The sequence below is a fragment of the Sparus aurata genome, chromosome 6, assembly GCF_900880675.1.
Source record: "Sparus aurata chromosome 6, fSpaAur1.1, whole genome shotgun sequence".
In the NCBI taxonomy this organism is placed as follows: domain Eukaryota; kingdom Metazoa; phylum Chordata; class Actinopteri; order Spariformes; family Sparidae; genus Sparus; species Sparus aurata.
In genome coordinates this window covers 2611795-2636855 of record NC_044192.1, presented here as the reverse complement: position 1 = coordinate 2636855, position 25061 = coordinate 2611795, and the positions used below count along the sequence as shown (strand labels likewise).

At 43.6% G+C, this 25061-nt stretch overlaps 3 protein-coding genes and 1 long non-coding RNA gene across 4 annotated transcripts in view; 3 read left to right on the top strand and 1 right to left on the bottom strand.

Moving 5' to 3' along the window:
- Positions 1–25061, bottom strand: part of LOC115582774 (dedicator of cytokinesis protein 3-like) — a 391011-nt gene that overhangs the window by 291068 nt on the left and 74882 nt on the right. The gene's annotated exons all lie outside the window — the stretch shown is intronic.
- Positions 8554–10728, top strand: LOC115583240 (nuclear factor 7, brain-like). The gene is made up of 2 exons (XM_030419875.1): positions 8554–8722; positions 8831–10728. The coding sequence occupies exon 2, from the start codon at positions 8848–8850 to the stop codon at positions 10225–10227; it is 1380 nt and encodes a 459-aa protein (XP_030275735.1). The 5' UTR covers positions 8554–8722; positions 8831–8847; the 3' UTR covers positions 10228–10728.
- Positions 11934–12406, top strand: LOC115583302 (uncharacterized). The gene is made up of 2 exons (XR_003984330.1): positions 11934–12064; positions 12182–12406. It is a non-coding gene; the product is annotated as an uncharacterized LOC115583302 (long non-coding RNA).
- LOC115583239 (nuclear factor 7, brain-like) lies at positions 20836–23243 on the top strand. Its single transcript, XM_030419874.1, has 2 exons — positions 20836–20988; positions 21097–23243. Exon 2 carries the CDS (start codon positions 21114–21116, stop codon positions 22500–22502), a length of 1389 nt encoding a protein of 462 aa, XP_030275734.1. The 5' UTR covers positions 20836–20988; positions 21097–21113; the 3' UTR covers positions 22503–23243.

Sequence of the window (25061 nt, the reverse complement as noted above, 5' to 3'; positions counted from 1 at the left end):
AAGGTGGACGAAACCTCTTCACTAAACTAAGTAATAATACTCTTACGGTTGAGGCAGAGATGGAAGTCAGTCATATGGATTTACATTCCTATGCACGCCTTCAAAGCCCGGAATGTGTGCCGTTACCTGACTCCATGCCGAACACTCCCGAAGCGAAGAAGTGAGATCCGAACCAACTCTGGCTGAGGTACAGGATACTATCATAGAGCTGCTGAAAGAAAACAAAATATAGACGAGAGAGCTGATGGTCTGGAAAAGAAGCAGAAGGCCTGGAGAAGTTGATTCAACACAACGCAGCAAGTATCGACGCATTGAAGGAAAACGCAGAGTTCCTCTTCAAAGAAATTCAGGATATGAAAAGAGATGTAACCACTGTGAAGAAGGTAACTACTGACCATGACAAGAGGATCTCTGAGCTGGAGGACAAGGTGAACGATGCTAAACGTTACCACAGGCGCTGGAACTTAAGACTCTACGGACTTCCAGAGCAGGAGGGAGAAGACGTCAAGCAGCGGGTGATGCACATCTGCCGGGCGATTGCTCCAGAGCTCGGGAATCTTCTTCATCTCCACATAGACGTCAGCCACAGGGTGGGAAGAAGAACTGAAGATAAAGTACGACCAGTCATCACCACCGGTGTACTTCTAGAGCAACCAGAGAGATGGTTGGAAAAGCGCCAAGAACGCGGATTATCTCACATCCAGGAAAATCCCTTTTCGGAGAGGACTTGACATCGAGGACAAAGAGACTAGAAACAAACTGTGGCCCCACATTGAGACAGCAGGCAAGGAGGGAAAGAAGGCTTTCTTCAGGGGGGCAAAAGCCATAATCGATGGAAGAGAACTGCGATATGACGGATGACAGCAAGTAAGAGAAGACTTGTCATAAATTATCAACATTAAAGTAGGCTGTTAAAGTAGGTGGTAAAAAAAATATGTTTTCTTTTTCTTTATTTCTCTCTTGAAGTGTGTGTGTGTGTGAGTGTGTGTGTGTGTGTGTGTGTGTGTGAGCGACACTGTCCCTATCACTGTGCTCATATTGAATGTTAGGGGTATCTGAGACAATTTGAAGAGGAAAGCTGTCTTTCTTTTCTGTAAAAAATGTAAAGCTGATTTTTATTTGTTACAAGAGACCCGTGCTTTAGTGACTGATTATGAATTTTGGAAGCAGCAGTGGGGAGAGGACATCTGGATGTCTTATGGCAGCAACAATTCAGCAGGTGTAGCCATTCTAAAAGGGAAGTTTAAAGGTAAAGTTTTGAAGAATAAAATTCAGGTGTTTGGAAGGTGGATTGTTCTGGCTGTGAAATTTATGGACACCATTTTTGTATTGAGTAATATTTATGGTACAAGTAACAGCTCCAGAAACCGAGCCTTATTTGAAGAAGTGGAAGAAGAAATCTGTTCATTTCTAAGGCTGTTCCCCAGTGCGAAACTAATCCTGGGAGGAGATTGGAACTCCATTAAAGATCCACTTTTGGACTGTCGGCCGCCACGTCCGGGGAGAGTTGATAAAACTGCAGAAATTGATAAACTGTGCTCTAATTTAAATTGTTTTGATATATGGAGGTATAGAAATCCTGACAAGTGTCAGTTTACATGGCAAACAAAAGACTTGAGCAAACAGTCAAGAATAGATTTTTGGTTGATTTCCACAGTTATGGAGAAAGAAGTTATGGATGTTTATATTGAACCCTCTCTACTTACAGACCACAAATTGATATACATCTCAGTTAATCTTAATAACATAAATGATCAGGATAAAAGGATTAGAACAGGTTATTGGAAATTAAATAACACTCTTAGAAGATAAACAATTTCTAAGCATGGCAAAGTTAACTATTAATGAAAACTGGAGAAAGGCTAAAGCACTGAACTCCTTTGGAGTGCAGTGGGAATTTTTGAAGTATCAAAGACTAGCAACCCATAGAGGGAAAGAAATGGCAAAAGACAAGCGGATAATGGAGGATAATATAACAGAAAAGATCATTATGATACTCCTCCTTGAACCGGCACCTTATCGTGGTGGAGGGGTTTGAGCACCAGAATGATCCTAGGAGCTATGTTGTCCAGGGCTTAATGCCCCTGGTAGGGTCTCCCAAGGCAAACAGGTCCTAGGTGACGGGTCAGACTAAGATCGGTTCACTCGCCCCTGATGAATACAAGAAGACCAAGGACGTGCACGTCGCCCGGATCGGCGTCACCGGGGCACCACCCTGGAGCCAAGCCTGGGGTTGGGGCTCGCAGGCGAGCGCCTGGTGGCCGGGTCTCTGCCCACGGGACCCGGCCGGGTGCAGCCCGAGCGAGCAACGTGGGCCCGCCCTCCCGTGGGCTCACCACTCGTGGGAGGGTTCAGAAGGGGCCGGTGCAGAGGGATATGGGTGGCGGTCGTGGGCGGGGGCCCCGGCGGCCCAATCCCCGGATGGTGACTCTAGCCATGGGGACATGGAATGTCACCTCACTGGGGGGGAAAGAGCCTGAGCTGGTGCGGGAGGTTGAGCGGTACCGGCTAGAAATAGTCGGGCTCACCTCCACGCACAGCCTGGGCTCTGGAACCCAACTCCTTGAGAGAGGCTGGACTCTCTTCTACTCTGGAGTTGCCCGCGGCGAGAGGCGGCGAGCTGGTGTGGGCTTGCTTATAGCCCCCCAGCTCAGCCGCCATGTGTTGGAGTTCTCCCCGGTGAACGAGAGGGTCGTTTCCCTGCGCCTTCGGGTCGGGGATAGGACTCTCACCGTTGTCTCGGCTTATGGGCCGAACAGCGGTGCAGAGTACCCGGCCTTCTTGGAGTCCCTGGGAGGGGTACTGGAGAGTGCTCCAACCGGGGACTCCGTCGTTCTCCTGGGGGACTTCAACGCCCACGTGGGCGATGACAGTGTTACCTGGAGGGGTGTGATTGGGAGGAACGGCCTCCCCGATCTGAACCCGAGTGGTGTTTTGTTACTGGACTTCTGTGCTAGTCACAGTTTGTCCATAACAAACACCATGTTCAAGCATAAGGGTGTCCATATGTGCACGTGGCACCAGGACACCCTAGGCCGGAGATCAATGATCGACTTTGTGGTCGTGTCATCTGACCTCCGGCCGTATGTCTTGGACACTCGGGTGAAGAGAGGGGCTGAGCTGTCAACTGATCACCACCTGGTGGTGAGTTGGATCCGCTGGCGGGGGAGGAAGCTGGACAGACCTGGCAGACCCAAACGTATCGTGAGGGTCTGCTGGGAACGTCTGGCAGAACCCTCTGCCAGGGAGATCTTTAACACACACCTCCGGGAGAACTTTGACCAGATCCCGAGGGAGGCTGGGGACATTGAGTCCGAATGGACCATGTTCTCCACCTCCATTGTTGACGCGGCTGTCCGGAGCTGTGGCCGTAAGGTCTCCGGTGCCTGTCGCGGCGGCAATCCCCGAACCCGGTGGTGGACCCCGGAAGTAAGGGTTGCTGTCAAGCTGAAGAAGGAGTCCTACCGGGCCTGGCTGGCCCGGGGGACTCCTGAGGCAGCTGACGGGTACCGGCAGGCCAAGCGTGCGGCAGCGCGGGCAGTCTCGGAAGCAAAAACTCGGGTCTGGGAAGAGTTCGGGGAGGCCATGGAGGAGGACTACCGGTCGGCCTCGAAGAAATTCTGGCAAACCATCCGGCGCCTCAGGAGGGGGAAGCAGTCCTCTACCAACACTGTTTACAGTGGAGGTGGGGAGCTGTTGACCTCGACTGGGGACATCGTCGGGCGGTGGAAGGAATACTTCGAGGATCTCCTCAATCCCGCTGACACGCCTTCCATAGAGGAAGCAGAGGCTGGGGACTCAGAGGTTGACCCATCCATCACCCAAGCCGAAGTCACTGAGGTAGTCCGTAAGCTCCTCAGTGGCAAAGCACCGGGGGTGGATGAGATCCGCCCTGAGTACCTCAAGTCTCTGGATGTTGTGGGGCTGTCTTGGCTGACACGTCTCTGCAGCATCGCGTGGCAGTCGGGGACAGTGCCTCTGGACTGGCAGACCGGGGTGGTGGTCCCCCTATTTAAAAGGGGGACCGGAGGGTGTGTTCCAACTATCGGGGGATCACACTCCTCAGCCTCCCCGGGAAAGTCTATTCCAGGGTACTGGAGAGGAGAATTCGGCCGATAGTCGAACCTCGGATCCAGGAGGAACAATGCGGTTTTCGTCCTGGCCGTGGAACACTGGACCAGCTCTATACCCTCTGCAGGGTGCTCGAGGGTTCATGGGAGTTTGCCCAACCAGTCCACATGTGTTTTGTGGACTTGGAGAAGGCATTCGACCGTGTCCCTCGTGGCATACTGTGGGGGGTGCTCCGGGAGTACGGGGTCGGGGGCCCTCTGTTAAGGGCCGTACGGTCCCTGTACTGCCGGAGCAGGAGCTTGGTTCGCATTGCCGGCAGTAAGTCAGACTTGTTCCCAGTACATGTTGGACTCCGGCAGGGCTGCCCTTTGTCACCGGTTCTGTTCATTACTTTTATGGACAGAATTTCTAGGCGCAGCCACGGGCCGGAGGGGATCTGGTTCGGGAGCCAATGGATCTCATCTCTGCTTTTCGCGGATGATGTGGTCTTGTTGGCTCCTTCGAGCCAGGACCTCCAGCATGTCAGGCTGGGATGAGAATCAGCACCTCCAAATCCGAGGCCATGGTTCTCGACCGGAAAAAGGTGGCCTGCTCCCTCCAGGTGGGAGGAGAGTTCCTGCCTCAAGTGGAGAAGTTTAAGTATCTTGGGGTCTTGTTCACGAGTGAGGGAAGGATGGAGCGTGAGATGACAGACGGATCGGTGCAGCGGCCGCAGTAATGCGGTCTTTGTATCGGTCTGTCGTGGTGAAGAGAGAGCTGAGCCGAAAGGCGAAGCTCTCGATTTACCAGTCAATCTACGTTCCGACCCTCACCTATGGCCATGAACTTTGGGTCATGACCGAAAGAATAAGATCCCGGATACAAGCGGCCGAAATGAGTTTCCTCCGCAGGGTGGCAGGGCGCTCCCTTAGAGATAGGGTGAAGAGCTCTGTCACCCGGGAGGAGCTCAGAGTAGAGCCGCTGCTCCTCCACATCGAGAGGAGCCAGCTGAGGTGGCTCGGGCATCTGTTTCGGATGCCCCCGGGACGCCTCCCTCGGGAGGTGTTCCTGGCATGTCCCTCCGGGAGGAGACCCCGAGGAAGACCCAGGACACGCTGGTGTGACTATGTCGCCCAGCTGGCCTGGGAACGCCTTGGGGTCCTCCCGGAAGAGCTGGAGGCAGTATCCGGGGAGAGGGAAGTCTGGGTGTCCCTGCTCAGGCAGCTGCCCCCGCGACCCAGCCCCGGATAAGCAGATGAAAATGGATGGATGGATGGATCATTATGATATATGAAAATCCAGATACAAATCAACAAGATAGAGAAGAGTTGATTACATTACAATTACAACTAGATCAGATCTATGAAGATAAAGCAAGGGGGGCCTTTGTGAGATCTAGAAGAAAATGGATGGAGGAAGGTGAAAAGAACACAAAATATTTTTCAATTTGGAAAAAAGAAATGCAGGAACCTCCTCAATAATTAAATTAGATATCAATGGCCAGATTACAGATAACGCCAGGAAATATCTAATTTTGTTAAGAATTTTCATGAAAATCTGTACAAGAAAAAAGTTGATTTATGTGACTCGTTCTCATTGTTCAGTTCTATAGATGGGGATGTAAAACGAATAGATGAAGAACAGGAAAGTGTGTGTGATCAGGATATTACTCAAGAAGAGATCAGTCTATGTATTTCTAAGTTAAAGGATAATAAGTCCCCTGGGAACGACGGTTTAACTAGTGAGTTGTATAAAATCTTCAAAGAAGAGATTTCAGAATTTTTGTTTAATGTTTATAAGGAAGCTTTGTCTATGGGAAGATTACCGCCATCTGTGTCTCAAGGCCTCATAACATTAATCCCCAAACCTGGGAAAGACCCAGTGTGTATTGAAAATTGGAGGCCAATTACTTTAATTAATGATGATGTTAAGTTATTATCACTTGTTTTTGTCTTCAAACAATTATTGATGACTGCCAGTCTGGATTTATGAGTGGTAGACATATAAGTAATAATGTTGGTCTAATTCTGGATTTAATTGACCATGAAGTTATTGATGACAACAGCCTTATACTATTCATAGATTACTATAAAGCCTTTGATACCATAGAACATTCTTTCTTGTTTAACACCTTGGACTTTTTTGGTTTTGGCTCTTATTTTAAATCTGCAATTCAGACATTATATAAAAGGTGCAGCAGTTCAGTGAAGTTGTTAAATGGAACCACCCGTAGCTTCAATATAGAGAGAGGGATTAAACAAGGGGACCCTATTGCACCCTTTTTGTTTCTACTAATCATGCAAACTATGGCACTTCACATTAATAAAGATTATTTTAGAGGCATTCAACTGGCAGAAAGTCAATTGAAATGTTGTCAATTAGCAGACGGTACTACTATTTTTTTAAGGAATGAAAAGGAGGTAAAAAAGGCAGTTGACTGTCTTGACGCATTCTCTCTGGTGTCAGGTTTGAAGATTAATATTAAAAAGTGTGAGCTTTTTGCTTTAAAAGACAGACCGAATAACAAGGAAATAGAAGGTATTTGTGTTAAAGATGTTATATCATATCTGGGCATTAAGATATGCAAGAATCAAGAAAAAAGGGTTGACTTGAATTTTAATCCACTGATTGAAAAAAAAAAAAAAAAAAAAGTATGATATGTGGCTATTAAGAGATTTGTCAATCAGTGGACGAATCTTGTTGTCTAAAAGTGAAGGGTTATCTCGGCTGGTCTATACAGCTGTGGTATTGGATGTTCCACCAAAAAAAGTTAAACAGATTGACACAAAAATCTTCAACTTTATATGGAAAAATAAGCTCCACCAATTAAAACGAACAGTGCTGTGCAACTCATACTGTCAAGGGGGTTTAAATGCATTGGACTTAATTTTTTTTTTTTAATTTTTTTTAAATTGTTAGTGTTGATAAACTTCCTGTTAATCTGGCAGGTTTTCACAAACAAGTCTTACTTTCTTGGATGTTGGTCTACAAACACAATTTTTCAGTGTTTGATCTGGAATAATCAAAATATTCGATATAAGAACAAATCTTTGTTTGTCAAGAGATGGTTTGACCAAAATATCTTGTTTGTGACACAGTTATTGAATGAAAATGGACATTTGTATAATTATACTGAGTTTTTAAAAAAATATACAATTCCTATTACACCTAAAAAATTTGCCATAATATTTGACGCTATACCTGCAGAGCTGTTGTTGCTATTGCGAGGAGATAGTAGACCACAGCTAAATGTACACTTTGAGGCAAATTTAATGTTGGATGGCATAAATTTAACAGATAAAAAATGCACCAATAGACATATAAGGAAAATTTGCCAAGAAATTACAACTCCATCAGCTAAATTATACGGCTTATTCGCGGCGCCCAAGCATGTTTGCCTCCCGCTTAAGAGAAAAAATTGACCCGGCGTGTGTGTGTCTGCGTCTGTGTGTGTGTGTCTGCGTCTGTGTGTGTGTGTGTGCGTCTGTGTGTGTGTGTGTCTGTGTGTGTGTGTGTGTGTCTGCGTCTGTGTGTGTGTGTGTGTGTGTGTGGCGGTGTGTGAGTGGGCGGGACGGAGGGAGGCGAGTGCGCGTGCCACAACAACACGGAGTGAAAAGCATTTAAGGGAGTAGCAGAAAACGTCTGTCATCAGAATGCCACCAAGGAAGTCCTGGTGAGTAACATTAGCCAAGCTTACACTTAAGGCTGAGCAAATAACGGAAAATATAGCGAAACCATGGGTTATGGTTATTACTCTCCCCTGCTACCTGTGTCTCTGACAGCAGCAGCTCCACCTGAGGAGAGGAACAGGCTGCTGACGTCAGCTACTGCTTGGTCCTTTCGATGGGGCACTACTATAGCTTTATTCCGCTTTACTGTTAGTTATAAAATATGTAAATGCAATGTGAAATGTTAAAATATAAAAAGGCGCTGCTGCGTTAGTAAGTTTCTATAGCATGCTGTTACTTTAGCTAGCATAGCTGCGGGCGAGTGAGGTAGGGAGCTAACCCCTAACCCACATTTTAAACATGAAGATGTGTGCACTAGATTTAGCAGACAACCTCCTGCCATCTGTAATCCTGGATAATTTGTGGATCTCTTAGTAAGTTTTCCTTTGAACTATTTAATGTGATTACGTACCATCTTTATGTTGATCAGGTTGCTGCAGTCTGTCCTAAGTTGTTTTATTGTTATTAGGAGGAATATGTTTATCCAGAAGTCACCTTCAACAAAACATACAATTAGCTCCCTTGGTTTACTGCAGTGGTCCTCAATACTTTGTGGCCCCCGAACTATTATTCCTTCACCATGTGTTTTGGCTGCTGCCAGGGCAATTTTTAACTTTCACTTTAGTTTTTGGAGCAGTTCCATATTCATATCAAGCTGCAAGCAGGATTCTTGTCACATCTATGACACAACAACAAAAAGCAACACGTCTCCTTTAACAGAAGACGTCTGACAGAGCTCCGCCCCTCAACACACTCGGCTGTGAACAAACCAGGAAACAGTCTGTTGTTCTTCCTCATTACAGAGACACACAGACAGAGACGATCAACTTCACCATCAGAACAAAGTCCAACAAGAAGAGCGTCTTCTGAGTGAGTTCAGCTATAAGAGAGAAAAACTACACTCAGCAGCACTTCTTCACCCTGCAGACACTCACACACTGAAGGTGAGTTTGACTGAAACACAACTCAAAGTGAAAGTAAAGTTCAGTGCTGTTATTAGAGGAGTGAGCAGAGACGTGACTGACTGGACTTTCTGTCTGCTGTGTTTTCAGCTTCACTCAGAGACTAAATGGCTTCCAGATCAGAGGAGGATCTCTGCTGTCCGGTCTGTCAGGACGTCTTCAGAGAGCCTGTTGTTCTGTCCTGTAGCCACAGCTTCTGTAAAGACTGTCTGCAGAGCTGGTGGAGACAGAAACAAACACAGGAGTGTCCAGTTTGTAAGAGAAGATCTTCAATGCTACACCCACCTGTTAGTCTGGTCATAAAGAACCTGTGTGAAGCCTTCAGAGTCCAGAGAGCTTCAGATGACTTCTGCAGTCTGCACTCTGAGAAACTCAAACTCTTCTGTCTGGACCATCAGCAGCCGGTGTGTGTCGTCTGCAGAGACTCAGAACAACACACCAACCACAGATTCAGACCCATCAATGAAGCTGCACAACAACACAAGAAGAAACTTGAAGAAACTCTGGAGCCTTTAAAGAAGAAGTTAAAGGTTTTTGAAGAAGTTAAAGTGAAGCTCGATCAGACAGCAGAACACATGAAGGTCCAGGCCCGACACACAGAGAGGCAGATTAAGGATCAGTTTAAGAAGCTGCACCAGTTTCTAGAAGAGGAAGAGGAGGCCAGGATGGCTGCACTGAGGGAGGAAGAGGAGCAGAAGAGTCAGATGATGAAGGAGAAGATGGAGGCTCTGAGCAGAGAGATAGCAGCTCTTTCACACACAGTCAGAGCCACAGAGGAGGAGCTGAGAGCTGAAGACGTCTCATTCCTGCACAACTACAAGGCTGCAGTGGAAAGAGTCCAGCAGCGCCCCCTGCTGGAGGATCCACAGCTGCCCTCAGGAGCTCTGATAGACCAGGCCAAACACCTGGGCAACCTGAGCTTCAACATCTGGAACAAGATGAAGGACATGGTCTCCTACACTCCTGTGGTTCTGGACCCAAACACTGCTCATCCGGAACTGATCCTGTCTGAAGATCTGAGCAGTGTGAGAGGAGGAGAGAAACAGAAGCTTCCTGATAATCCAGAGAGGTTTGATAACATCTGCTCTGTCCTGGGCTCTGAGGGCTTTAACTCAGGGACTCACAGCTGGGATGTCGAGGTTGGAGACAGTACATACTGGGTACTGGGTGTGTGTGCAGAGTCTGAACAGAGGAAGGGTAAGGTATGGTCTAAATTCTGGGGTATTCGGTTATTCAAAGGTAAATACTCAGCACGCTCACCATCAACTCCATCCACTGTTCTCGTAGTTGAGAAGAAGCTCCAGAGGATCAGAGTGAATCTGGACTGGAACAGAGGAAAGCTGTCGTTCTCTGATCCTGACACTGACACACACATACACACCTTCACACACACTTTCACTGAGAAGATGTTTCCATGCATTTTCAGTCTGGATAACCTGAAGATATTACCACTGAAGGTGTGTGTGACAGTGGAACAGAGCAGGTAGAGATAAAGATGACTTTTGTGTTCACTGAATTTTACCTGTGAGGTTGCACATGCTGCTCCTGCTGTCATCTTTCTAAAAATATCTTTGTTTTATTTTCAGCTGTTTGTTTTGATTTCATTTTTTTGTTTCTTACTTTCAAATATGACCAAATATCAAAATGTAAATCTACGATGGATCTATGATTTTATTTCATTAACATAATCAGGACATTGGAATTAAATATACAACAATTCTACATAATTTCCTCTCAGGGATTATTAAAGTTATCTATCTGTACACAAAACCCTCAATCATTATAAAAACATCAACATCAGCTGGAAATCACAAACTTTTGATCAAAAGAAAGAAAACAATAATCAATTTATGAATGACTGCATGTTTGAGTGGCTGAGATCCAAGACACTTTATTTTAAAGTCTAGATTATAGTTGCTGACATTAGAATCAAAACATGATAATGGTGGTGATTTCATATCATGTTTTTCATCATCATGATAAAATATTGTCTCTTCATGGTTGTTTCATCTTAATAGTTCCATCTAAAGTTGATCTTGTATTTCTGGAAAGAGTGGAATAAAGTTTGTAAAAGTCTGGAAATGCATCGTGTCATTCTTCATAATTTACAGTGTGATTCTTTGTACTGACAACGCAGCAGAAGAGAATGGACAGAAACACAGGCTGACATGTAGGAACACGTATCAAGACGTGATGTTTGGGAAAAGATGTAAGAATCTGGGAACATTATTATTATTATTATTATTTTATTACTAATATTATCATGTGTACGAGGAACAGCACCAGACTCTGAAGCCAGTTTTCTTATGGGCCAAACTGTAATTACATCATCCCATGATGCAATGCGGCCAAAAACTACTTTTCCCCATAGTAGAACAAGGTATGTGTAACTCGAATTTGGGCTTTTTTTTATCCTCGAGTTTAATAATGATTGTAGACGTTTTCCAATAAATGTACCTTTTATTTTTCTATTGAAAGTGGGTTTGGAAATTGTGAATGAAATGTTCATGTATTTTATCTCTTTCTTTTTCTTTCTGTATTTCTTTTCCGTAGTTTTCTCGGTGCTGCAGCAAACAATAAACTTTAAGCATCTGTTATGAATCTCTCCGCTACACTAAACTTTATACCATGTTCTGATTTATACAGGGATGAAAACAAAACTCCAAATTCATCTTTAATCTTCTGTAAATGTATGAAAGCATTTATAATTAGTTTTTTTTTATTCAAAAACTTAATAAATAACTTCATGTGACTGCTGTGACTTTCCTCTGCATGGAAGTTTTATTTCACCATTGAGACAACGTGCAGTAAACACGTGCACACACACACATGAAGAATAAACCAGTTCAGATTCAGACTTTATTGATCGATCAGCAGTTCACTGTGACAGCAGCTGACAGGTGGAGGAAGGAAACTGACAACAAGTCACCATGGTTACATCATGAGCTTGTGATGACAACACACCAGGTACACACACTGTGCTGCCCCACAACAAACACATGGTGGCGCAATACACACACAACAGACAGGCCTGTTTCACACATACACACACACACACACACACACACACACAGCGTCACAGAGATGATGTCACTGTGGTGTCATGGTGACAGCGTTACTTTACATATTAGTTACCTTCATTTTAAGGTTATTTATTACGCAACAATATGACTCTGAAAGAATCGTCAGTAAAGTTTCTTTAAATTCTCCCTCAGGTTGCAGAACTTCTTGGCAGCAACAGCGACGACGACAACAGTGATGATGACGACGACTCGGAGAACTCAGACCAGTCGTTCAGAAGTGATGATCCAAGTAATCCAGACTGTGAGTAACACTGACGGTTCATCCGCTCACCATCAGAGAATTGTTTGGTCACTTTCACACGAGAAGTTCAGGTGTTTTACAGTGTTTCTGTTGTGTGTGTGTGTCCTCACTATCCAGACCAGTCAGATGAGGAGATCCGTATCCTTCGGTCCCTCAGAGACAGGTGGTTCTCCTGACCTGAACACAACTTGAACCCCAACAAGGACTTTTTTTCCCCTTTTTTAAAACCATCATTTCTCATTTCATCAGGCAAGTTGACTGTGAACACACTGATGGGATGTTGTCTCTCTGTACTCTGAACTTCAGAGAGACTGATGGTGAATAAATGCTTCCCAAAGATCACGGTGCTCAGATGAATACTGACTTTCACTCTCTGCTGTGTTTCAGCCGGAGGGAGATTCATGAATAAAAAATATTTATGATGTTTTACGTGGAAGATTTAATGTTGCTCCGCTCCAAAAGAGACGCTTTGTTTTGTTACTAAACTGTTCTGTTGAGCTCAGAGTTGAATTCATCGACTGAAGCACCCGACAGATGAATCCTTTAGGTTTAATCTTAAATGTTCCTTAGAGCCATAAGAGGAAAACTAAACAGTGTGTTATCCACCGGTCAGACATCATCTCTTTACATCCTCAGAGAACTTTGGCCCAGTTCAGACCCGGTGACATCGTCCTGAATGATCCGACTGCTCGGCTGCTTCTTTGTCCCCGTGGAGAAAGTCACCAGACTCCCTTAACAAATGTGTCCGTTTAGTGAGTCGTTGAGCTGGAGACACTTTATAAACTCTGTGAAACTCTGTCTCTGACTCATTCTGCATTATTTGGACCTTCTTGTAAATTCGGCAAATGTAAAACATTCAGTTCTTTATTTATTTATTGAATTATTTTGGTCTGTTCTTCGAGCTGTCCACTCGTTATCGGATCACTCAGGACGGATGTTGATATCAGATCTGAACAGTGTTTTCTCTGCAGTCTTCTTTTCTAAATGATGAAAGTTAAAAGCCAAATAATCATAAAGGCTCGTTGAGTTTTCCTCATTTTACAGCAATAAAAACTTGGATGCACTGAAAACACTTCTGAGCCTCAAACACATTAAAATGTAAAGTCCCAGGTATTTTCTGTACAGATTTAAAGACACACAGAAGTCCTCTCTCTTAACTTGCAGGTATAAGAATGTTTCTATGCACATAATAAAAGTACTTGTTTTATTATCAGATGTTTGCAGCAGGCTTCCACTGCACTGATGCTCCAGTCTGCAGTTACATTCTGTATCATTTCCCCTTAAGTTATAAAACAAAAACACATTTTAAATGAGGATAACCGACATGGAAGTGTTTAATTTGTGTTTTCTGATGTTTTTCAAAGTCGGATAATTTTGTTGGATTTATTTATTTTGACTGTTTCTGATTGAATTGGATTTATTTTAGTTTATCTTTGTAGGACTTGATGGTTTTTACATACTGAGAGAAACTGAGGGATCTTTTGTCTTCATTTAAATTTAATTCAAACTTTTTTTTTTTTTTTTTTTTAAACTGGCAGCACGAAGCCGACTGAAAATCCTTTAAATTAACTGATAAAACAAATTAAAATGTCTTTAAAGAAAAAGTGTAGCAAGAAATATAAACTCAGTCACAGTAAAACAGAGTTGCAGCATTCTGCTAAACAACTGAAGCAGCTGGAGACTTGATTTAAAACAGAGAAACAACCAGAAATAGAATTTAATTTTGCCCGTTCTAAAGCCAGAATCTGCTGTAAGTCCATCTGAAGTGGATGCATGAACTTGACACATCGAGGATCAATTTGTAATTTCTGAGTTTCCCGAGACTAGAATCAGGAGCCGTACGGAGCAATTTTGTGCTGTTTGGTTATTTTAAAACAAGTCTCCAGCTGCCAAACTTCACCTGACTTTCCGTCAACATGGAGGTGAGGAATTTTTGGGTGAACCGTTAATTTAAAAGGTTTTGATAAAGACAGGAAACCGTCAAAGCTCTCAGGCAGTTAGTCACTTCCTGTTAGCATTTCACGACTGATGGCTGCTGGTTGGATGTTTGTAGCAGCTGATGATGCATAATGTCATAATTTACACAAACATGTTGGATGTTGTCTCATCATCAGCTGCTACAAGGTTTCAAACACACGGTGGGAAAGTCAGATTTTGTATTAATAACAATTTCTCACATTTTCATTTCACAGTGTGATTACCTCACCGCCCAACAGTCGACCTTTGACCCTCAGTGGGTGTCGTCATTACGGGTTAGCATCACAGCCGGTGTTCGACCGTCTCTGACTCTCTGAGCTCGTGTCTGTTCATGATGTCAATGACTTTTGTTGCACCAACGTCAGACGTGTTGGAAGCTTTCAGACCAACGTTACGCTGCGTCAAACAATCAGCAACATGTTTCACAAAGCTGTGAGCGACCTGGATGGAGTCCCGTGGCCGTGTGGAGGGATTTATTTTGTTTTGTTTTTGTTACTGGTTGTTCTGGTGTTAAACCAGTCGACATCGCTGCTGCGGGATGAAAACTGAACACCACAGATTTGTTCTTTGTACGTGACGTTTGTGGAGCTCGAGAAGACGTTCAGTGTTTCATCCTGCAGCAGCTCTTCAGAGCCACAGAATCTACACCTGTACAAGAGATTGTTTTGTCTATAAATCTGCTTTTCTGGTTGTAAATGGTTGATATCAGTATATACTTGAGTTCATAAGTTCTACTTTAATAATAAAAGACCTCCCCTCTTGTAACTTTTGTTATGAATATCATTACAGCCTGCATCGTTTTGACTTAATTGATTTAATTTCATTTCTTTAAGAGGTTGTTTGTATTCGATGGGCACATTTTGGTGAATGTAGTGCGTCTCATCAGCAGGTAATGAAGCATCATATTAGAAACTTCTATGAAAGAACTGAAAAGCTGAACTTTTTGTGTCGTTACATGAATCAGCCACTAAAATGTTAAGAGTTTTATAATCAGCTCTTTTTCTTCCTACATATCTAATTGGTTTGATTAGAATTGATAGAAATACTCAAAGAGATGATATTGATGGTATAATGATGAATAAAAGATAATTTCTCTTGCAGTTTTCCCTGGAAATATGAAATAAATTCACTTACTATTACTGAGAAACTAAAAAACATTTCTTAGAACCTATAAATACTTAAAAGGACATTTCGCCTTAAAATCAAAGCTATGTAATGTTCTTCTCACCTGTAGTGCTGTTTATATGTTGGGACTGTTAGAGATATTGGCAGTAAAGATGTTTGCATTGACAACGAGGCTGCACAATGAATTCATGTGATAAGAGATGGAGAGAGCTGTACTATCAATAAAGCCACAAAAGGCCCAAAAAATACCCCAAAAAAACCCCCAAAAACCCACTTGTTTCTAAATCAATCCTTCACAAAGTAGGAATAGGTAATGCAGGTGATGGAAGCTCTGGTCTCCACTGCAGAGAAATGTAGATATCACAAATAGCTTTGACGATGCCACTGAGAGACATTAGACTCCATCAAGAGACTCAACATGTTCTTTAAAAATCAGGGGTGAGCAAGATTAAAACCACAACAGAGTAATTCAGAAAAAGAGTTTATTAAGTAAATAGCCAGTAAAGACAACAGCACTCACTGTCTCTAAACACTATCTGCTGCTTCAGGCTCCTGTCGTGGCTCGTCTGGTCGGTCCGACCGCTCGTCTTCAGGGTTCTTCATTTCGACTTGTCTGTCACCTGCAGGAAGAAAAAGAGGAGCAGTGGTAGTCTGATGTTTCTTTGTGGAGGTTTTTGTGTTTGTGGAAGTTTTTGTGTTTGTTTATGCAGATTTTGTGTTTGTTTGTGGTCGTTTTGTGTTTGTGGAGGTTTTTGTGTGTGTTTGTGCAGGTTTTGTTTGTTTATGCAGGTTTTGTGTCTGTTTGTGGTCATTTTGTGTTTGTGGTCGTTTTGTGTTTGTGCAGGTTTTTGTGTGTTTGTAGAGGTTTTTGTGTCTGTTTGTGCAGGTTTTGTGTCTGTTTGTGCAGGTTTTGTGTCTGTTTGTGGTCGTTTTGTGTTTGTGGCGGTTTTGTGTTTGTTTGTGCAGGTTTTGTGTTTGTTTGTGGTCGTTTTGTGTGTTTGGGGAGGTTTTGTGTGTTTAGGGAGGTTTTGTGTGTTTTGGTGGGATTTGTGTTTATGTTTGTTTGAAACATGTGTACATACAACGATCCGCCACAAGATTAAACCAATGACTGGTGAAATAAATTACATTGATCATCTTGTGACAATGTCACATTCTGCTGGGAAACCTTGAGTCCTGGCCTTCACATCGACGCCTCTTTGAGAAGCACCATGCACCCAAACACAGCTGCAGACCTCCTCATGGCAAGGACACTCCTCAGTGGCAGTGGCCTCTCAGCAGGACAATGTAGCTGCATCACTGCAAAAACTGCTCAGGAACGACCTGAGGAACGTGACGAAGACCTCAAAGTGTCAACCTGGCCTCTGAATTCCCCAGATCTCAAAACAACTGAGCATCCATTGGATGTACCATGAGCTGAGACTGATCCATGGGGGCCCCAACATGGATGGGACTTGGCTCTGGCACGTCCCACAGATGCTCAACTGGTTTGGGATCTGAGGAATTCAAAGGCCAGTTCATGTTCATTGGACCATTCCTGAGCCGTTTTTGCGGTGGTGCAGGTGCAGGTGTCCTGCAGGGGGCGCACTGCCATCACGGAGTGCTGTTGCCATGAGGGGGTGTACCTGATCTGCCACCATGTTTGTGTGGATGATACTCGTCAAAGAGGCGCCCACATAAATGCCAGGACTCAAGAGTTTCCAGCAGAACATTTGATTGTAACAAGATGATCAATGCTCACTTCACCTGTCAGTGTTTCAATATTCTGGCTGATGGTGTGTATACATGTTTTGTGTCTGTTTGTGGAGGTCCTGGGTCTATTTTTGTCGGTTTTGAGTCTCTTTGTGGAGGTTTCAGTCCCTACCTCAGTTTTATTTAACCTGACATCACTTTTCATAATTTGTTTAATCAGAGTATTAATTTAAGTTAATGGGTAAAGTGTCAGTGTAAATCTGAACATTTACATTAGTGTAAACTTACTCTGTACGTTCATTTAGGCAGTGTACTTTAGTACAATTGAGGTACATGTACTGTTCTTGAGTTTTTCTATTTTCACAACTGATTTACAATTAATATGTTCACTGCACATTATTTAACCACTTACATTTTACAACATTAGTCAACAGTAACTTTGCAGATTATTATAATTACAAAGCGGATTAAAGCCACACTATAATGTCAGCATACTCTTAAAGTAGTCCTAGAGAAAGATAGATGAGTCTCATTCTCAGGTTGTCAAATAGCGACCTTCCTGGGCTGTTAGCAGAACTCATAGAGAGTTGAGTTGTAGACAGTGAGGAGACGTCTATTTTTATGTACGTTTTATTTCAATATATATTTTTGTATATATTTTATTAATGTTTATCCAGTAGCTGTAAAAACACTCATTGAATCCTGTGGGTGTTGAGGTGGGGCCTAAGTCTGCTCTGGTTGGTCAGTTCACACAAGAATCTCTGGTGAGTTCTTCTGGTGGTTCACTGCACTTCTACCATGAATATGACCAACAGACTGAACGCACAATCACTCATAGGATACCAATATTACCAATACCAGTCAGCTGATCAAAGGCCCACTTCTGCTATTGCCTGTGTGGCTACAGCTCACAGTGTAACAGACAGCACAAGGACATTTGCAATGCATGATTACTGAACTCCGGTCAAGCTAACCTGTAACTAACAATGATAACACCAGGTTTGCCTGGCAGACCACAAACAACTGGACTGCTGTTACTGAACTTTTGTACGTAGAACTCTACGGTGGTGAACTGGTTGCTGTAGCTTACTGCGCTCAACATTGTTTAGCTAACACTGTTAGCCTGAAAGGATTTATACCACGATGTTTCTCCAGCAAAACAACAACTTCAAAGGCTTCATAAAGCTAATCAAGCACTCTCTGAACGCACATTTGCACGCTCGAGTGGAGATGTACCTGAACTGAAAACAAACTTTCAATACACTCAGAAGAACGCAAACAAACTAACAACCGCTCAAGCTGTTAGTAGCTATCAGTTTGCTGCACTTCTACCATGAACATAACCACAACAACTACTTCCAAACGAAAAACATCACCACAACACAATCGGATCCTTGTTAGTGGTCTGCTGGGCACCGAGGGCCCTGTAACAGCTTTGTAATGATCTCTGCATGGTGTTATCAAGCAGGATGCTGTTGCACACAATTGCAAAGAAAATGAATTCCTGCAATTGTTTTCATTTTGTTTTATCACAGAGGTTCAACATTATCTTCAAGCAAAGGCATCGCGCCCATACACACTGAACTCGCGAGTGAAATCGTCATGGACAGATGAGGGCAGAGACCGGAGCCGCTTCAGTGGCGTCAGGCTAGCTTTTACCGTGGCCCTGAGCATGTCCCTAGCCAGGCACGAGGCCCAACTAAACACGTACACTTTGTGCACGATTCTACCAACCGTAGGTGTGTAACAACAGGGGCCTGTAAGTTGGCGGGATAGCACAAGGGCTCGTAGGATACGCTATTACCAATACCAGCAGCTGATCAAAGGCCTGATTACTGCCATTCATGGAAAACACAGCTTACAGCTCCGATGGACAGCACTCGGGCATTTGCCATTGAAGATAGCTGAAGTCCGGTTAAGTTAACCTGTAACTTACAATGATAACAGCAGGTTTGCCTGGCAGACCACTAACAACTGGATTGCTGTTACAGAACTTTTGTCCCTAGAACCCTCGGGTGGTAAACTGGTTGTCCTAGCTTACCATGCTCAACATAGTTTAGCTAACACTGTTTTTCATGAGAAGCTCCCTACCACAAACCAAAAAGTCTCTGCAGCAAAACAACTTCAAAGGCTTAATAAAGCTTATCAAGCAGTCTTTGAACACACAGTTGAACACTCGAGTGAAGACGCACAAGAACCGAAAACAAACCTTCAATTCCATCAGAACGACAAAGACAAACTAACAACCACTCAAGCGGAACACACAGGGGCAATCAAGGTGAAACAAAATGTTTCTAGGAAAGTCACAGTGAGACATGGGCCACACCTGAGAGTGAAATTCTGACACTGCTTTCTAAAAAGCTACAGCTGAACCAAATGGAGACTGAACTGGAATGAGCACAAAGAATCGTAAACAACTGACTGACGATGGGACCAGCAGCAACAGCACCAGAGGACGAGAAACTGATAATTGGGCCTTCTGTGACACCATAGTGGTGCCTGTCAACCCAAACGGTCAGTATTCAACAACCTGTGAATGGGACTTCATTATCCTCAAGAATCATATTTATCATTTATTAATAACAATACACTGCCCACACCATTTATAATTACACTGTTTATCTTTGTACTTATTATGTTTATATGATTCTATTTCTGCTCTGGCTCTTCCTTTTACCTTTTTATTATATTGTTTATTTTTGTACTATTATTATAGTTTATTGTTATATTGAACTGTCCTTTGGTGAGACTAATAAACACATTTCTGATTTTGATTCTGATCACTTACTGATCTCAACTATTAAATAGTTGACATGTGCACATACAACGAGAGCCACAAGATTAAAACCAATGACTGGTGAAATAAATAACATTGATCATCTTGTGACAAAGCCACGTTCTGCTGGGAAACCTTGAGTCCTGGCCTTCATGTGGACGCCTCTTTGAGAAGCACCAGGCACCCAAACACATCTGCAGACCAAGTGCAGATGAAATGAAGACTTTGAACCTGACTTTCAGATTTATGTTCTGTAAATGTGTGTGTTTTCAATTAGAAATGTTCTCATTTGCATATTTAAACATAACATTAAACAATAAATTAAATGTGATATACAAAATTATTGTCTCAGTTTAAAATAATTAACATGATAATTTTCATCGTAATTGTGCAATTTCTTTTTTTTTAATTTTTTTTACCTTATTCACCAGCTTTATCCAAAAATGTACAGAATATTGTATTTCAGATCTTTAAAGGTCGTCATCGTAAAAAGGATATTTTTTCTGGGTCAAGTCTCACTTAAACCAAATGTGAAGAACAGTAGATTGTTTTGGGCTGTCACCTCGTCTTCTTTCTGTGTGCTCTCTGTTTGAGCCATTGGATGGCTTTGTACTGCCATCTAGTGGCCAGTCTTGGCGAGGGTAGCAGGTTATAAAAGGGAGGAGACTGTGAGCCCTGTAAGCTCACCTGTGCGCCTCCTCACCTGTGCGCATCTCCATCACAGTCTCCTTTGTTTCCGCTGGGTTGGCGCTGTGTCCGTGCTGCCGAGTTTTTCCTTTGTTTGGATAATTTGTGGATCTCTAAGTAAGTTTGCCTTTGAACTATTTAATGTGATAACGTACCACCTTTATGTTGATCAGGTTGCTGCAGGCTGTCCTAAGTTGTTTTATTGTTATAAGGAGGCACCTTCAACAAAACATACGATTAGCTCCATTGGTTTAGTGCAGTGGTTCTCAATATATTTGTGGCCCCGAACTATTATTCCTTCACCATGTGTTTTGGCTGCTGCCAGGGCAATTTTTTACTTTCACTTTAGTTTTGGAGCAGTTCCATATTCATATCAAGCTGCAAGCCGGATTCTTGTGAGATCTATGACACAACAACAAAAAGCAACAGGTCTCCTTTAACAGAAGACGTCTGACAGAGCTCCGCCCCTCAACACACTCACCTGTGAACAAACCAGGAAACAGACTGTTGTTCTTCCTCATTACAGAGACACACAGACAGAGACGATCAACTTCACCATCAGAACAAAGTCCAACAAGAAGAGCGTCTTCTGAGTGAGTTCAGCTATAAGAGAGAAAAACTACACTCAGCAGCACTTCTTCACCCTGCAGACACTCACACACTGAAGGTGAGTTTGACTGAAACACGACTCAAAGTGAAGGTAAAGCTCAGTGCTGTTATTAGAGGAGTGAGCAGAGACGTGACTGACTGGACTTTCTGTCTGCTGTGTTTTCAGCTTCACTCAGAGACTAAATGGCTTCCAGATCAGAGGAGGATCTCTGCTGTCCGGTCTGTCAGGACGTCTTCAGAGAGCCTGTTGTTCTGTCCTGTAGCCACAGCTTCTGTAAAGACTGTCTGCAGAGCTGGTGGAGACAGAAACAAACACGGGAGTGTCCAGTTTGTAAGACAGTATCTTCAACGAGAAAACCACCTGTTAGTCTGGTTTTAAAGAACCTGTGTGAAGCCTTCTTGTTAGAGAGAGTCCAGAGAGCTTCAGATGACTTCTGCAGTCTGCACTCTGAGAAACTCAAACTCTTCTGTCTGGACCATCAGCAGCCGGTGTGTCACATCTGCAGAGACTCAGAACAACACACCAACCACAGATTCAGACCCATCAATGAAGCTGCACGACAACACAAGAAGAAACTTGAAGAAACTCTGGAGCCTTTAAAGAAGAAGTTAAAGGTTTTTGAACAAGTTAAAGTGAAGTTTGATCAGACAGCAGAACACATTAAGGTCCAGGCCCGACACACAGAGAGGCAGATTAAGGATCAGTTTAAGAAGCTGCACCAGTTTCTAGAAGAAGAAGAGGAGGCCAGGATGGCTGCACTGAGGGAGGAAGAGGAGCAGAAGAGTCAGATGATGAAGGAGAAGATGGAGGCTCTGAGCAGAGAGATAGCAGCTCTTTCACACACAGTCAGAGCCACAGAGGAGGAGCTGAGAGCTGAAGACGTCTCATTCCTGCACAACTACAAGGCTGCAGTGGAAAGAGTCCAGCAGCGCCCCCTGCTGGAGGATCCACAGCTGCCCTCAGGAGCTCTGATAGACCAGGCCAAACACCTGGGCAACCTGAGCTTCAACATCTGGAACAAGATGAAGGACATGGTCTCCTACACTCCTGTGGTTCTGGACCCAAACACTGCTCATCCAGAACTCATCCTGTCTGAAGATCTGAGCAGTGTGAGAGTAGGAGAGATACAGAGGCTTCCTGATAATCCAGAGAGGTTTGATGACTTCTATTCTGTCCTGGGCTCTGAGGGCTTTAACTCAGGGACTCACAGCTGGGATGTCGAGGTTGGAGACAGTACATTCTGGTTACTGGGTGTGTGTGCAGAGTCTGTCCAGAGGAAGGGTAAGGTATGGTCTGGATTCTGGGGTATTCAGTTATACAATGGTAAATACTCAGCACGCTCACCATCAACTCCAGTAACTGATGTCGTAGTTGAGAAGAAGCTCCAGAGGATCAGAGTGAATCTGGACTGGAACAGAGGAAAGCTGTCGTTCTCTGATCCTGACACTGACACACACATACACACCTTCACACACACTTTCACTGAGAAGATGTTTCCACGCATTGACAGTGTGTTTAACCTGAAGATATTACCACTGAAGGTGTGTGTGACAGTGGAACAGAGCAGGTAGAGATAAAGATGACTTTTGTGTTCACTGAATTTTACCTGTGAGGTTGCACATGCTGCTCCTGCTGTCATCTTTCTAAACACGTTTATTTTTATTTCAGCTATCATTTCATTCTTTGGTTTGATTTTAATTTTTTGTTTCTTAATTTCAAATATGACCAAACATCAACATGTAAATCTACGATGGATCTCTTATTTTATTTCATTCACATAACCAGGACATTGGAATTAAATATACAACAATTATACATAATTTCCTCTCAGGGATTATTAAAGTTATCTATCTGTACACAAAGATGTCAATCATTATAAAAACATCAGCATGAAACGATCACCTGTTCAACAGATAGTTGGTTTTAACTCCCTGTGGTTACAAATTATACACAGTTCCCATTTTAGCAAACTGCTGTCAGTGACTTTCTCTCCTTTACCGGTGGCCAACAAGCCTGCTCAGTTATATAGTTTCTCTAAGCTGCATTCTGCAAACCAGCTGTGTACTCAGATTTTTATTACCTTCGGGTGGTGATGGATTAAAAGGAAGAAAACAATCAACAATTTAGAAATGACTGCATGTTTGAGTGGCTGAGATCCAAGACATTTTATTTTAAAGTCTAGATTATAGTTTGCAGATATTAAAATCAAAACATGATAATGGTGGTGATTTCATATCATGTTTTTTTCATCAACATAATAACATATTGTCTCTTCATGGTTGTCATGTTTCATCTTATTAAGTCCATCTATATCAGACCTAATTCTCTCTGTCATATTTCTGGAAAGAGTGGAATAAAGTTTCTAAAAGTCTGGAAATGCATCGTGTCATTCTTCATATGTTACAGTGTGATTCTTTGTACTGACAACGCAGCAGAAGAGAATGGACAGAAACACAGGCTGACATGTAGGAAAACGTATCAAGATGTGATGTTTGGGAAAAGATGTAACAATCTGGAAACATTAGTATTATTATTATTATTATTATTATTATTATGGAGGAGGAGGAGCAGTAACAGACTCTGAAGCCAGTTCTTTTATTGGCCAGACTGTAACGATGAAATTATTTAATCTTTACTCTAGTTAGCCGGTCGCTAAACCGGAAGTTAGCCGGCTCTGTCGACGGAAGCCTCTGTGGGTCGCACTGCGGAAGAGCCACCGCCGAAAGTCGAGCGTTTCTACCTACGTGCGCCATAAGAGAGAAAAAAAAACCTACGTGCGACATTGAACAACTTTCATCGGAATGAATGGTGCTCCGTCTCAAAGGCTGTATTCTCTAATTATAGGTCGATGGTTCTGAAGCCAAAAAACTTCGAGTCTCCCGCCGACCGAGCCTGCTACTCACGGTTTAGCACTCGAACAATTAGAATTAAAGATAAAATAAGACTTTCACCCTTCAATTGAAGCTTAATTGGCGAAGTTTCAGGAGCAGGACCACACCTCAACAGCGCCTACTTCCGCATTTCTATAAATAACCACCTGACCCTCTCCTCTGCTTCGCTCTCGTATTCTTCGCTCTCGCACCCAGAAACAAGATCACGCGACATCGCCTCGCCCGAGCACATCCAAACTTTTGTACGAGCAACATCAGGTTCTACTCACCTCATCATGGACTTCGTATCACTATCCCCGTGGGACGATCTTTCAGACGAGATCAGGATCACCATTCATCTGAAGCCGACAACTTTCCCCTCACCTCCGTACCCGAGACCCTGATTCCAGTGGCCCTACAGCCGGCTAGGGCGCGAGCGAGTCCGAAGAGCACCATTCGTCTCATCCATGGTTCGCATCCCGCCTGGTTCATCTCTCCTCAACATCCAAGATTATCATAGTTCGTCCGACGACTCTCCCGTGTCTCCCAGCCCACCTCCTTCCGCAGCAAAGAGAGGACGAGGAAATTCCGGAACAGAAAGTCACCATCGCTGCAGTTCGCCTCAGGTCACCGACTCCTTCACCTCCAAGAAGCGAAGCCTCCCGCCATCGTTCCGCCAACACTGGCCGAACAACTCGCCGGTCTCAACGTCTCCACGCTCCGGTGAGTTCCCCTGACCGGCTTTCATCATCTACAGTCACCGATTGGACAGTAGCCACTCCCCAGAAAACTTTAAACGACAAATGAATTCTGTTTCACCGAATGGACTATAAAGCCAAACTTTCTCCACACGCGTGGTGTGCTTCTTCCGTCAACACCAGCTCTCTTCCGGGTGACGTCATCACGCGCACGCAACACACCGCGACGTCGACGCTCCTGTTAAAAGGGACAGAACAATTAAATACTACAGCCCAAAGACAGCAGAAAGCTCATAGACAACAGAAAGTGCAGCAGCAAATGTGGAGACAGAGATCCTCAGCCAGATCAAATGACTACTACCACCTCTCGTCATCACTCCACTCCAAAGGGAGTGCCCAGATGGATTTCAGGACCTTCCAATCCCCATCAGGATTTTTATCATCGAAACCAGCAACCTACAACATGGTGCCCACTGCCATCCAGTTCCAGCCACCACAACAGCCAATCTTTGAAAAAAAATAATAATAATAAAAAAATAAAAAAATAAAAAAAATAAATAAT

What these genes read in the sequence shown, in the direction of transcription:
- LOC115583240 (XM_030419875.1), top strand. Translation starts at nt 8,848, where the DNA reads ATGGCTTCCAGATCAGAGGAGGATCTCTGCTGTCCGGTCTGTCAGGAC.
- LOC115583239 (XM_030419874.1), top strand. Translation starts at nt 21,114, where the DNA reads ATGGCTTCCAGATCAGAGGAGGATCTCTGCTGTCCGGTCTGTCAGGAC.